Below are 15,483 nucleotides of genomic sequence, written 5' to 3'. Positions count from 1 at the left end.
CTAAGCGATAAGATTATTGTATATTAAGAAACTACCGCTCAAATTCGAGAAACTTCTGCTGGTCTTATAGCCTCAACTTTCATTTTGAAAGTATCATTCTTTACGCAAAATATCACACGCTTTGCAATCAGTCCTTTCGTTAACTATTTGTATGTACTATGTATTCTTTAAATACTTTAACACTCTATTTCAAAAATAAAACACTTTTAAAATTTTATAACAATTAAAACAATATTTATAGATTCATTGTGTCAACGTGACTGGCTTAAGTGCCAAAGTGGTGAGTCTAGCGACGTAGGTCTAGACACGCTGTTAGACAGGCATGTGTTACCTAAACTTCACTTCCCCTTCTACTTTAAGCAATGTTAGGAAATTGATAGCTGTTTTAGAACAATATTAGATATCAATAGAGTAACTAATGCAAAATAATTAATGTACAAATCTGTAAATGTTGCCCATTCCTTAAATGTCCTGAGATGTAAATTAACGAAAATGGTAGGCGTATTACACGTTTTAGCTAAATGTGCGCATATTCCTACAAACGATTTATGTCGCTTCTTCTTTGACCTACTAATAGAATATTTCACGCTTTTCTTAACTCTCTTATTTACATGTTTATTATCAGTTTTCTTTCATTTACAGCAAGAGCTTTAGCTTCATTAAATGTATCATAAGAATAACAAATTAACACAATATCATCTGTTGCACTCAATATAGGTCTAATGATACATTTGATATCCCTAGAATAACAAAAATCAAAGTTGACAAAATAGAATTAATACTTATTTCCGCACATAGAGTTCGACCTACCGACAGGAGAGACTGCCGAAGAAAGAGCAGCAGCAGGTGGAACTATGTCATGTCAAGAACTCCTAGCATTGTCTGGAGCACTATCGGCTGCTTTACCAACTGGCCAAGTTGCTTTGGATTCTTTTTTCGAAGAACTAACCAAAGGAATCAGTAAGAGAGCCGGAGAAGAAAAACTGGAAACTAGGGTAATTGAAAATAAATTATTTTGATAAGTGCTATATAATGTGAACTCTGTAATATTTAAATAGTTTGTTTGATTACAGATTATTGAAATAGACGACTTTTCTTGCTGCGCTGAGTTAATTGCAGCAGAAGCGGCGGCGGCTGAAAAAAAGAAAAGTCGATTTTCAAGTGCGTGCTTATTGCTTTGGCGAGAGACGTCGAAACTATTTTCTCTAATGCGGAAACACATAAAAATCGTTGTCAATCACAAGTACTTTCAACAAGGTTAGTTTAATCGCTTAATAGATAAATGTCTTATAATTATAATTTCAATATTTAATAATAAAGTTTTAATATTGAGGCATTTACATAGATAAATTTAATTTCGGTATGGCTGTTGACAGCAAACTTTTGTTTTAGGTATATTACTCGCTATTTTGATAAACACTTTATCAATGGGCATTGAATATCACAACCAGCCTGAGGAACTAACAGTAATTGTTGAAATTAGCAATGTTGTATTTTCTGCTATATTTGCTGTAGAAATGATCCTCAAAATCATCGCTGAAGGGCCTTTTAAATACATATCCAATGGATTCAACGTGTTTGATGGTGTAATCGTGATTTTAAGGTATTTTATTATTTGCTTCTACTCGATTTAGCCTAAAATTTTACATACTTTAAATAATATAATTAAAGAGTGTTAAATTTTACGCTGAATAAATAAAAATTAATGACAAATATGACAATTTATATTTTCCCTTCTTTGGATAGTGCATTCGAGCTAACACAAAGTATGGGAAATGAGCACGATTTAGCTGGAAGTTCGGGCTTATCAGTTCTACGTACATTTCGACTCCTGCGAATTTTGAAACTAGTGCGATTTATGCCGAACTTAAGACGACAACTATTCGTAATGTTGAGGACTATGGACAACGTTGCCGTATTCTTTTCCCTCCTTGTCCTTTTCATTTTCATATTCAGGTAATTATTTTTTGTTTTACCATATATATACAAGCACCTATTCAAAAGGATCAGTCATTAAAAGGGTATTACAATCGATAAAATTTAAAATAGGTACTAAATATTAATATGTTAAAATAAAATGCATGTTATAAAATGGGATTTAATCAAATTGCTAAAATATTTCATGCGAATAAAATATGAATTTATTTAATGTTCTTTTTATTTTATTTTTTTATTTTTTGGGAGGTTAAACTACAAACTGCGATTTTGTCTCTTTAAAATATTTTTTTTTTGTGTTAATTTAATATATTAGTCCACTTTACTAGGTTTCTAAGAATTCATTATCTACGTCTCTTACAATATTTTCCGCTAAAAACCTATATCTTAAAGTTTTCGTCACAGATTCTTCATCTATTGGACCTTTATTTCTGATATTTGTGGATAGAGTTTAATAAAACTTTATCTACAATCTGTGCAAACAACTTTTTCATAGGCAGTGAAAGTTTATTCTAACACCTCATACTATATAAAATATATTCTACTTTCACACCCGCATTCCTTTACCTAAAGCACTGTCAACTATGAGTGATTTCCCTTAATTTCATTTCAGTCTAACCTTTCATATCTGTTTAGTCTCTTCTACCTGTAACAATGACCTACACACACTACCACTCTCCACACTCTGTACAACTTTTCTCTACTACTTTATCTTGTATACCATAGATTTTCACGCTTCCTGCTTTTTGTCCACTAAGTTAATTGACACTTGCACCTTATCACATTTCATTTTAGATTTAACTTACACCAATGTATTTTATACAGTATAGATATTAATCTAACCTCCTGTTATATCGAAAGGACTGTAGTAAACGCACTTTTATCTAATCGTATATTGCGTGGTAACGTTCAGCATCCTCGGTATGAATATCTTCGGGTGCAAATTCTGCAAGAACGACGAAGATGGCGATCTAGAGTGCGACAGAAAAAACTTTGATACGCTCTTGTGGGCCTTTGTCACGGTGTTTCAGGTATTGAACATTTTAAATTAAAGTTCCTAACAGACAATCCAAAACAGATCAAACTTGCAACATAACTAAACGCTTACCTACGGGTCCGTTCGCAGTAAACACTCACGACAGAATGACCATTATTTTAACAAAAGATTGTCCTTACGACGGCTTTTCGACTAACCACGCGAGTACACAACTGACTCTTCACTTTGCTGCAAGTCTTTTGCTTTTCAATTTAGCAGTACTGATATTTTGTTCAGCAATATTGAACACACTTGCAGTTCAGTGCGTTGTCAATAGGCGTTCAGACGCGTAACCGCTACCCTAGAACCCGCGTAGACCAGAATATAGTTACCATTCGTAACAGATTGCTCCAGTGTCATCTAGAATCACGATTCACTATTGTTGTGTCGTCCAGTATTTTCATCCAAAATTGTCGAAAGCACATTAGTCTGAGAGCTTGGTTAAAATTAGGGTAGATTGAGGTTGATCGAGTCGAGTCGCGGAGACCCTTTGTCAGTTCCTCTAATTTCACTGTTACAGCTATATCTACTCCGTAAAACAATCTATCACTTTGCATGCTGCTTCTATTATTTAGGTCTGTGTGAAACAAGTCATTTTGGTGAATTTTAGTTTTACTATTTCAAGTAAACTAAATGTAACGACTAAAAACTATTTTAGCAATTTTACTTGTTTCAACAGGTTATCCTGCATTTTTCCTTATTTCAATGATAACCTTGTTTCCAATTCTTCCTCTAATTTACTGTTAAAAAATAATATATTCTAAAAGATTCTTATTATATTTTCAAAAACTTTAATTTTATATTTTCTGCATCAAAGCATTTTAATGCATCAAGATGAATGAATCAATATTTTGTTTTATTTAATGAATAATCTTGAAATATTTGAATGGAATATTTTACATTATAATTTTATATTCAATGCACTTTCTTTTGCCTATTTTTCTCTTTTATTTTTTGTTTATTGCATTTTAATATTTAAAAATAATGAGGCAGTATATAAAGATGAACGCTAATCAAGATTATATTTTATGGGGAACTTGAAAATAATAATTTAAATAAAATAATAAACTTAGATTTATTAACATAATCCGTTGGTAATGGCGTACCAATGGCGATAACACTGCTTAGCTACTAAACTAATTAACTACTTTGCAACTTTTTTTAATCATGCAACAAATACTTCATTGCAAGAAGTTTAATTTACGTAGATTTATTATATGAACACACGTAGACATTTTGTACAAAGTATGCTAATGATTTGTACAGTTAAGCTAATTCGTAAATTAAGCTTCACTTCGTGGAGTCGTCAGCCAGGATGCAGTGTTAACGTCGCATACGCAACATTATACCGTCAAGCCGACTCGGTCGCAGCGTTTGCGCATAGCATTTTGTTTTTCTTTCATTTTCTCATCGGGCCCTCATCGCAGTATTCTGGGCATGTATCTATTCGGTGGTAAGTTTTGCAAGTTCGTCGAAGATAACGGGACCGAACGCGACTGCACCTGTCCGGAAATCGTTTCGCACCACCCCAAGTGTGAGTGCGACAGAAAACATTTTAATAATATTCTCTGGGCCACGGTCACTGTCTTTCAGGTAAGTCTTCAGACTCTAATAAAGTATTACATTGTCGATTTATTTTGCGATCCCGTTCGAATTTGCTTTTATAGGGTAGATGGTGCGTTTCTCGTAATAAGCGACTTAATTCAAAACTGAATATTTCCATCTGGAGTTGTAAGGCATATTGAAATGTATAATTGGATCGTTAAGCCTGCAAGCGAGAAACTCGCCAAGGTAGAATTTATTTATCGAGTGTTAGTTTGACATTGTGCACTTATAACAGACGATCAGTAGTTAGTGCATCTTGCTTATAGTTTAGTGGTAGACAATGCTGGACCCATTTTGCTTGTGTACTCCAACCGCCGTCTGTGTTACCTTTCGTTCCGATGTTAATAATTGTTGTGTACACTAACACGACAGCATAAAACTTCTTAACACTAACACGTAATTGACTAAGAGTTCTTTTGTTTGGTTTGGTTTTTTAACATTTATACTTACAACTTTTCTACAACGTTCAGGCACGACTTCTACACAAAACGACAGCACACCTCGCTTATTATGATTTATTAAGGAAATTTTATGATACTTCAAAATACATGTTGTGGTAGAAATTATTCTGTGTGATGGGTTGTGATGATGCGATAAAACTGATTTAAACTTTTCAGGTGTTAACTCAGGAGGATTGGAACGTTGTTTTATTTAACGGTATGGAAAAAACGAGCCACTGGGCTGCGTTATATTTCGTTGCATTGATGACGTTCGGAAATTATGTGTTATTCAACTTACTAGTAGCTATTTTAGTTGAAGGATTCAGTTCGGAGGTAAAGTACAACTTTTAAAAAAATAATAAAATTAGTGAAGTGATAAAAAATAACAAATATAAGCAGCAGGAAAGCAGTGAGAGTCTTGATAGTTCTTTTCTGCATACTCGAATCTAGTTTTAAAACATTTTATTGTGTTACAGAGAAATGAAAGAAGAGAGCGGGAGCAACGTGAATTGGCCAAATCAAAATTGTCGAGTGAGTGTTTTTCTGACAATAACGAAATGCATTACGACGACTCTAATTCCGGATCACATTCCAGCGACAGTGTTTCACAGGTGAATAAATATAGTACATTTTTCTTTGATAAATATAATAACAATATAAACAATGTTTTAGTTTAAAACTAATCCAATACTAAAAATAATAAAGCTTGTTTGTTTATTAAGTTTTTATGCACTAACTATTGCAACTGTTTTTAAAAAGTACTCTGTATAAGTTTTACGTAAGACTAGTATAATTGTATCATTAATGTAATATTTACGTTTATGTGTTATTTTATCCTTAGAACGAAATCAAAAACTTTTGGAAGTCTGCGGATGATGTTAGAAAAGCGAAGGATGACGTAAATGGTCAGAAAGATAAAGTAATTAAATCTCGTCGTAAAACAAAAAACTCTTCCCACCATCCTTCACTATGCAAAGACTGTGCACAATCAAATAAATGCAATATCCAGAAAGTAAGTAAAAGTAGGTTAGTGCCAAGAATAAAATAAGTTCATCAAGTTAAATATTTTTAGTAAAATTTTGCCCAATAGTTTTACTAAATTACAAATAGAATTAATAATTAAATTTAATAGTTAAAAATATTTTAATCAGCAAAAAACGTTAATTCTCATCGTTTAACAGTGTGCCGAGAGTCTACATAAAATCCCTCTGGTGCTAGTTAGTGAAAATCCAATAATGGGAAAATTCACTCCTTGAAGAATTCAAAATGCTGATTTTTAGAGATTTTAAATCTTGGTTGATTGCAAGTTTCTACTATTTAACTTTACTTTATGATATTTTCCTAAACGGCTTAGTGAATTTTGCTCACTTCTTGCATCTTTCTTAAATATGTAAAACAAAAAGTGACCGCAGTATATTCAGCTGAAAACATACTTTTGATTTTATAAAAACTCTTAATACAGTACTTTTTAGGTAATTCTTTTTAGAAAAAATAAGAATGTTGTTCATGGTTTAAAAAAAAATGCTAAGCGTTCTTTTTTTATGGATCATATTATTTTAGGAATCAAAAATGCTCGCCTCGGGTACATCAGGAGCATCGGATAATAATAGCACAATAGTACCAATGATAACCCATACAGCAGCTACACCGCAAGACTCGCCGTCAACAACTTTAGAGCCCGGTGCAACCTTCAAAGATTTCAACGTAGCGTTAACATTAGAAAGATCTACAATGCTATCAAGCTTAGATTCAATCGATCGGACATCTGTACGTATAAATACTTTATTAAACATTTTCTCATTTATTTCTTTACTTAAGCTGCCCTTACTTTTTCAGTGTCCCAACATACCTGGATTACTTAAGCCACCAAACAGTTATACACTGACACTCCATTCCGCTGCTGCTCAATTAGGTGCTGAAAAAGCAAGACTTCCTCCGTTGACACTCGCACCTCCCCCATTAACCCTAGCACCGCCTCCATCTAGATCTACATCTCCGGGCTCTACTACACCAACGACTCCTAGGTCATTACCGTCCCCAATGTTTCCAGAGAAAAATCTTCACGTTTCCATTGCAAAGGATGAAAACTGCCTAAATGTCAGCGACAAGTCCAGCTTGCTAAGTTCCCAAAAGTAAGGTTTTTCGCAACAATAATATAAAATAAATAATATACTCATACTAAAGCTTTCAGTTATAAAAACTAAGTATCATAAATTTCAGAAGTATAACCATAACTACACCAGTCATAAATGGGGAAGACAAATGCAAAGTACAGCGTGGTTATAGTTGGAAACCCAGTTTAGTACGTAAAAAACAAAGAACAGGCTCCGATTCCGATGCAGTAGTACTTAATAATGGACGAGATCATATTTCATGCAATGGTAAGTTAAGTATACAGAAGAAACACATCCACATTATTTTTAAGGAACAGATTTGTGATTGATTGTCAAAATAATTGTCGGTAGATACATGCATAATCAAACTTTATTTAGGTTCTAGCTTCAGAAAAAATGAATTGTTATTGTCATCGTCGATGGTTATAAAAAACGATACACAATCCGAATTACCAAATAACAGATCAAAAATAGAGAGAAGAAGAGTTTCTGCTCACACCACCCCTGTGCTACCAGACGTAAGAATGCAAATTATATATCTTTTTTTACGATTTATTTATTATTTCAGTCATTACTTAATTAATTATTATTAAAGGTATCATGGAAAGCTCCAGAAGCTGGTTTTTCTTCTGACTCCACAGTCAGACTAGATACGGTTAGAGCTCCACCTCACAGGCTTTCACTTACAAACGAGTACATAACAGGTATGGTATTGTTATAATATAATTATCCACTGTCACCAGCTACTTAAAATGTATAATACATATATAGTATTCATGGATTACCGTAAATAGTAAATAAGTTGTTACTATTGTTTCAGTGACATCGATATCAGAAGTGAAAGCCAGTAATTTAACTCCTACAACTCCACAAGTTGCACAGATTCCACCTAGATTGTCTAGACAGGAGTCTTTAAGGCCTAACAATCAAGCCTTGCCGTTAATCAAACAAATTAATGAGGAGGTAAAATATCTTCATAAATCATAAAGCAAATGTTTTATTAAAAAAAAGTCAAAGTAAAAAATAACTAAGAATCATTTTCTTGAAAGTTTGTATAAGAAATTACTTTACAATATTATTTTAGTGTTTCGTTTACTGTTCTTCAATTTCTTAATATAAACGACCAAGAACAAAGTTAATATTTCATATCGTTCTATTTCAAGAGAGCAATCATTATAATTATTGTGTAGCGCTACTATTTCACACAAAAAGATTTCTCAGACGTAAGTTGGGGTGCTTGTTGCTGTATAAACCACGGCATTGTTTTCATAATTTAATATTTTTTACAAGAAAACATTTTTAACTTTATTTAATAGAAGCCCTTTTTAGGTGGCAATAAACAACAGTGTCTGTATATTCTCATCGAGATTCGACAGGAGGCGGTTTAGGTTTAAAGACCTTTTTCGATTTATGGAGCCGACGGGGTGCCTTAAGGAAAAAGAAGATTATTCTCTCTACATATTTGCTCCAGATAACAAGTAAGGGATAAAACAGCGAAATATTTGTACGCGCACTTTATTTATTTGATGTGAATGTTCACACGGTGACATACTAAGATGTAAAATAAATAAAGGGTGGAAGAATTTGATATTGAATGTGTATTATTGGCTTTTGTGGGACTTCACGTCTCAACGGTCTCTGAGAGGAATTTCAATTAACGTATTAGAGAAGATTGCAAATTCTCGAGCAATATATCCTTGCGAGTGAAAAGCGATCAATTATTATTAATAATTTATTGGATTTTAGGTATATTGATGGACTTTTAATTTATGTTCAAATAAACATAATCACTACATTCCTTTGACATATTTTAATCAACTCATAATTATCTTAAATTCCTGCTTACCCACTGAACTTTTATTATTTTTAACAGGATAAGGAGATTATGTACATGGATGGTAACCAGAGGTTGGTTTGACAACATAGTACTGTTGTTTATAGCTTTAAATTGTATAACGTTAGCCATGGAGCGGCCAAACATTCCTCCAGATTCCAAAGAGAGAGCTTTTTTATCCAGTGCTAATTATGTTTTTACTGTGGTCTTTGCAGTAGAAATGTTTATAAAGGTAAGCTATATTTCTTTTAATGTTAGTTATTGCATAATTAACGAGCATTCATACAGTCAATTTTTTTTTTATTTTCATCATTAATATCTGACTTGCCTAATTTAAAGATGTCTGGAGCCATAGTATCACGCTCTACCTATGCGGGTTGAAGTTTAACTATTTTAATTTAGCTATTAGTTTTAAATTAAAATATGCAATAAAACATACATATTTTTCATAACATACATTATACAGTTTGTTCTACACAATTATAATGTGATTCTATTTAAAGGTAGTGGCATCAGGAATGTTTTATGGTGCTGAAGCATACTTTACATCGGGTTGGAACATTATGGATGGATCTCTCGTCATTATATCAATTATTGATTTACTAATGTCATTAGTTTCTGAATCTAGTCCCCGGATATTTGGAATTTTAAGGGTAATTTTTGATTCATATTTATAATTTTTACGAGCATTATTAGATATAAATACTGACCTTATTTTCAGGTATTCAGATTATTACGATCTCTTAGGCCATTGAGAGTGATAAATCGAGCTCCAGGGCTAAAGTTAGTGGTACAAACATTATTATCGTCATTGCGACCTATTGGAAATATTGTCCTCATATGCTGCACATTTTTCATCATTTTTGGTATATTGGGAGTGCAGGTTTGTTAAACCTAATTTAACCTAATAATAAACCTAACCTTTTTTCAATATTATTTGAAACATTCCTAAATAACCTTTTTGGTACTACATTGTATAATGTTCTCTAATTTTTTCTTCTACTCCAGCTATTCAAAGGAGCATTCTTCTACTGTGAAGGTGCAAATATCAAGAGTGTCAAAAATAAATCCGATTGTCTAGCCATAGATGGGAATGTATGGGTCAATAGAAAGTACAATTTCGATGACTTGGGCAAAGCCCTGATGTCACTATTTGTACTGAGTTCTAGAGATGGCTGGGTAAACATTATGTATACGGGACTTGATGCCGTTGGAGTAGATCAACAGGTACTGATATAATAAATATGTTCTATTTGTAAAGAATACTTGTACAAAGCATCGATGTATTAACGTTAGTGACACAAAGTGAAATAAATCTAATTATTTTTAAATTTGGATTGAAGTTATCCTTCTTTTGTTTCCAGCCAATTATTAACTACTCGGAATGGCGTCTGTTATATTTTATTGCATTCATTCTCTTGGTGGGATTTTTTGTACTAAACATGTTCGTAGGAGTAGTAGTAGAAAACTTCCACCGCTGTCGAGAAGAACAAGAAAAGGAAGAAAGAGTAAGGCGAGCTGCAAAAAGAGCATTGCAAATGGAAAAGAAAAGACGAAGTAAGTTGTTAGAATTTGGATTATAAATAAATTATTTTTTATCATAAAGTATATTTATATATACATAAATCTTGAGACTTTTATCTTAAGCAACAACTACATACAACGTGTTTATTAATTATTTTGTATTTTTTTATTTCAGAAATGCACCAAAGACCTTACTACGCAGATTATTCTCAAACTCGTCTTTTTGTACATAACGTGGTGACATCAAAATACTTTGACTTGGCAATAGCAGGCGTAATCGGATTAAACGTCGTAACCATGGCTATTGAGTATTACAGAATGCCTCCTGCTTTACAATATGCCTTGAAGATTTTCAATTACTTTTTCACCGCAGTCTTTATACTTGAAGCAGCAATGAAACTTGTAGCACTAGGATTCAAAATCTATCTAAAAGACAAATGGAATCAATTAGATGTAATAATTGTTATACTATCAATAGTGGGAATAGTATTAGAAGAACTTGAGACCAATATAATTCCAATAAATCCCACAATAATGCGGGTAATGAGAGTTCTAAGAATTGCAAGAGTATTGAAGTTGTTGAAGATGGCGAAAGGCATTAGAGCTTTGTTAGATACTGTAATGCAAGCTTTACCGCAGGTTGGAAACTTGGGTCTGCTCTTTTTTCTATTGTTCTTTATTTTTGCTGCTTTAGGTGTAGAGTTGTTTGGAAGACTTGAATGCTCTGACGAAATTCCTTGTCAAGGTGAGTACAATACAATATCGTTAGGAACTGAAATCACAAATAGTGGTAAGGAATTAATTGACTTTGGAACAATAAGATTAAATAGTCCTTACAATCCCTTTCACTCACAGGTCTTGGTGAACACGCCCACTTTGCTAACTTTGGAATGGCATTCCTGACATTATTCCGAGTAGCAACTGGCGATAACTGGAATGGCATAATGAAAGACACATTGAGGGAAGACTGTGATAGCTCTGTGGATTGCGTGAGAAACTGTTGCGTGTCCACAATCATCGCACCAATATTTTTTGTTGTATTCGTACTTATGGCGCAATTCGTGCTAGTCAACGTAGTAGTAGCGGTGAGTGTCCTCTTCGTACCTTTAATACTATAATAATCTAAAATATAATATTACATTAGTAATTTCTCAAGTTATTTGATAAGACTACATTATAAAATTCATAAATTTAAAATCGCAATGTTACTATATTATTTTTAAAATATTAGGTAAACCAAAAGTATCCAATAGTAACAAGGAAGTCAAAAAAAGAAAGCAAAAATCTATTGTAACCATTTTTGTAAATAAAGATATTTTATTTAATATACATATCATTAATAGATACTTCTTCGTTTTTCTCGTCGTTTATTTTATTTATTTTTTACCTACAGGTTTTGATGAAACACCTAGAAGAATCGCATAAACAAATGGAAGATGAAATGGACATGGATGTGGAACTAGAACGTGAATTGGAACGCGAAGCAGACGACGAAGAAGACCGAGCTCTCTGTAGAGCTCTAGAGGAATGCGTGTCTCCGCCACGCTCTTTGAACAAGGTACCGTCGTTACCAGCAAATTTCACTTATAGCGAGCCGAAGCACCAACCGTTACCTTCACCTGCACGCAGACGACGCACATTACATTCTCATCACGCTTTGTTACCGGCCGCTTTACCACAAAGGAGAGCTTCATTATCCCCTCATGCATTTGGACGCCGTCGACAGGATTCAGCGACATCGGAAGTTCCAGCCGCTCTGTACGAAGAGGATGCTCGGTTTATCGATGCAGATGACGTCGATGAATTAGAACCAGGAAGTCCTCCACGGCGTGACTCTTTTGCTCAAAACAGAAGACAGCGGGTCGACAAAAGAAACTCTCTACGTGGAGAGGAAGCGAGATTATTGCGACCCGCACCAGTCCTACTTACAGTTCCTTCAACTAGACAGAGTATTAGACGTAGCGGAGTTAAAAGAAGATTGTCAACCGAGTCAGCTGCGACAAGTGACGCCAGTCACGCATCATTCCGGTCGCAGTTGACACCGGAAATAAATGATCAGTCTATAACCGAAGAAGAAAAGATAAGAATTGTAATCGCAGAGAGGCGAAAGATTGATACGACTAGGCCAGAGCCCGAAGACGTGGAGTTATCAGAGCGCGGCTCCTAGTCCAGGCAGGGCCGGCCGCAGCAACACCACGAAGTTTACATCTAAATTTCTCACAGGAGAAATATAGATATTCCCCTTCCCATGCAACTCCCTATCTCTTCCAAGAAGGTGTGCTAAAGGGAACGCTCAAAGAATGAACTCGGTTCTTGAAAAGTGACACAGTGAACGTTTTTAAGTTAATAAACTTTCGTGATTCGTGTCTTTGGAGTGTTTAAACTTTTATTTCAAACCGATTGAATGACAATGTATGGTGTAACGTTTGAGACTATTTCCTTTTGTCACATAAAATACCCTTTGTTTTCTCTTCGCGGCCGGTTCAACAAACTATACAAAGAGACTTTAATAAATTTAAGATTTATTTTTTAATATTAGTTAGGTAGTTGTTAGAACTAGTCAATTTGTGGTGGTGGGATGTTTTCTACGAGTGCTAAAGTTTACTTCATGACTTGTTTAAGTAATTTATTCGTACGGTGCTTGCTGTTAATATTTGATCTGTTACGTATAAATTTATGTTAGGTGTATTTGAGGACCTCAACGAACAATCAACTTGTGTGTGTGATAATAAATACTATAATTTCCGTTGATGTTTGTGAACTTATTTTAGGTAGGTATTTAATGGAATGTTAGATTTAGTTTAGTTTATGTTTTAAGTATGGGTTTCGAATCATTGAAGTTAGAGTGTTGTATCAACGATTTAAAAGCCTATCTATTTTAAAGTTGTTTTAGCGTTAATATTTAATTTTTATCTTACCTTCTCCTAGTAAACGACTGTTTAGACTCGTAGTGAACTGTTTCTAGCTAGATCTATGTCAATCTATTAGTATTAAAAACAGAACCAAAAGTTCGCGTAAATTGAGTATTACTCTCTTTTAAGACGAAGAATATTTTCTGAATATAAATGAATCCTATTTTCATACAAAATCATGTACCTACTTGTTTAGATGTTTACTGGCAATACGCACATGTTTTAGAAAGTAGAATATGTTGGTCATGTACATTACAAAATTAAATAAAACGACTCCGGTATTTTGAAATGTGGTTAAACATAGTGATCTGAATAAAGTAAGGTTTGAATATTATAAATAGTATTGCTGTCTAGCGATAACTATTGTTATTTTAGTAGCGGTGCCAAATTTACACTTGATGTTTAAGTTAGTCTATAATTTTAATTTGTTTCTGAGGTCATTGACAGAAAGATATAAGTAAATGCCAATTACTCGAAAGACACTTTCTATATTTCTTCTGTTGTCTTTATGTTTTATTAATTCCTGTTATGGTAAAACATAATTAGTTAGGGAAGTCAGCAATAAATTTTATACTTCAACTGTGCCTTTTCTATTTCTAATATAATAATTATTAGCTTGTGAAATCGATGGGAGACTCAAAACTTGGTGTATATTGTAGAGGTGACATTATAGATGAATATATGATGTTACGGTACCTGTTAATCTTTCTTAATTTTTTAAAATTGTACTAAATTATAAAGAGGTGACTTCTTGAAAAAATCCGACTTTAGCATTCCGAATTTCACTGTCATTTTGATATCTTCAACAAATAATAGATATTTAGCATATTGTGACCCGTTATCGCGATATAATGTACTGCAAAAAAAAACCAGACCCCTGTGTTAAATTTTTACTAAAAATTTTTGTTATCACAGGTCATCTACCATTGATTAAATACAAACTTCATCAATTTATAAGAAATTTTTAATCTTAATTTGTTAAATGAAAAAAACATAATCTATTATTAAGTATATTTTTAATCAAATCTATTCTACTCTTTCTACCCTCTCAAAAAATATTGAAAATATTTTGGGAGAGTTTACCATGAGAAATAAAATTAACCAAGTACATTCTAGCGTGTTAATGGGGCATTGAAATTAGTACAAAAATTAACTACTTCTTTCCAATAACAACCTAATGTCTTCCACCATCACCTGGTTTTAAAAATTTTCTATCTTAAAACACAATACACTCACTATTACTACATACAATGTGGAAAGTAGCATATTATTTAACCATGATACAAAAGAATTAATAAAAAATAAAATTGTCATAAAAAAAGAATTGATTAAATGGAATTTAGTAAAACTAAGAATAGCGTATTTTCGTGATAAACGCACGTGATAAATTATTTAATTTTTTTATTCGGTACTGACTGTATGTTATGTTTAAGTGGTATGAACAATGTTCATTATTTGAGTACACCTGTTAAAATTTAGCTGGTGATCTGTCAAGTTAAGAAAATTACGAAATGTTAGATTGAAAATAAAATATAAAAATCGAATCCATGTTTTATTAACCTTCCATTTCCTTAAGCAGATTTTTACTATCAAGTCCGATTTAAGGTCGTAGCTCATTAAAGCCACGCGGGACCCGACCCGCACCGCCTCGTCGTTAGGCGTCCACTTGTAGTCGACAGGTGGACCACGGATGGACATCGCTTTGTTAGCAGAGAACCTCGCGCGGTCAACGAATTGCCGAGTAATATTTCACGGGAGGCAAGCATGCCGACGGCGAGCTATCATCGAGTGGTCCGCCCGCGTGGACATCTCGCGAGCGAGGCGATCCTGTGATGTACTATCACAAAGTTGATGCAGTGAGCGCATGCCAACATCTATTTTTGTTACTCCTAAGATTTATAGTAATTAATATTATTAATATTACTAGTAGGTATTATTACTATGTAGTCGTATTTCTGCACCTACAGCCTTTCGACGGCCTCTGTGCCGCAGTGGTATACGCGGTGGATTTACAAGGCGGTCCTGGATTCAATCCCCAGCTGGGCCGATTGAGGTTTTCTTAATTGGTACCCAGGACTGGCTG

The 15,483-nt window shown here is 33.6% G+C and overlaps 1 protein-coding gene across 1 annotated transcript in view; it reads left to right on the top strand.

Annotated features, from left to right (window-relative positions):
• LOC112050504 (voltage-dependent T-type calcium channel subunit alpha-1G) overlaps positions 1-14,944 on the top strand; it is a 201,441-nt gene extending 186,497 nt beyond the window's left edge. Inside the window, exons 14-38 of the mRNA XM_052884135.1 lie at positions 242-280; positions 799-995; positions 1,074-1,257; positions 1,393-1,603; positions 1,747-1,956; positions 4,399-4,564; positions 5,194-5,349; positions 5,493-5,627; positions 5,858-6,028; positions 6,577-6,783; positions 6,853-7,148; positions 7,237-7,397; positions 7,509-7,648; positions 7,726-7,834; positions 7,951-8,093; positions 8,460-8,608; positions 9,004-9,196; positions 9,468-9,617; positions 9,686-9,847; positions 9,973-10,191; positions 10,329-10,521; positions 10,664-11,233; positions 11,344-11,573; positions 11,882-12,046; positions 12,215-14,944. Of these exons, the coding sequence (XP_052740095.1) occupies positions 242-280; positions 799-995; positions 1,074-1,257; positions 1,393-1,603; positions 1,747-1,956; positions 4,399-4,564; positions 5,194-5,349; positions 5,493-5,627; positions 5,858-6,028; positions 6,577-6,783; positions 6,853-7,148; positions 7,237-7,397; positions 7,509-7,648; positions 7,726-7,834; positions 7,951-8,093; positions 8,460-8,608; positions 9,004-9,196; positions 9,468-9,617; positions 9,686-9,847; positions 9,973-10,191; positions 10,329-10,521; positions 10,664-11,233; positions 11,344-11,573; positions 11,882-12,046; positions 12,215-12,655 (4,997 nt within the window). The 3' untranslated portion in view covers positions 12,656-14,944. The remainder of the gene's footprint in view (positions 1-241; positions 281-798; positions 996-1,073; positions 1,258-1,392; positions 1,604-1,746; positions 1,957-4,398; positions 4,565-5,193; positions 5,350-5,492; positions 5,628-5,857; positions 6,029-6,576; positions 6,784-6,852; positions 7,149-7,236; positions 7,398-7,508; positions 7,649-7,725; positions 7,835-7,950; positions 8,094-8,459; positions 8,609-9,003; positions 9,197-9,467; positions 9,618-9,685; positions 9,848-9,972; positions 10,192-10,328; positions 10,522-10,663; positions 11,234-11,343; positions 11,574-11,881; positions 12,047-12,214) is intronic.
• The last annotated feature ends 539 nt before the right edge of the window (positions 14,945-15,483 follow it).

This window comes from Bicyclus anynana, chromosome 11 (genome assembly GCF_947172395.1).
Source record: "Bicyclus anynana chromosome 11, ilBicAnyn1.1, whole genome shotgun sequence".
NCBI classification, from domain to species: Eukaryota; Metazoa; Arthropoda; class Insecta; order Lepidoptera; family Nymphalidae; genus Bicyclus; species Bicyclus anynana.
The sequence above is the reverse complement of the archived record's forward strand: the minus strand, read 5'-3'. Positions and strand labels throughout refer to the sequence as shown.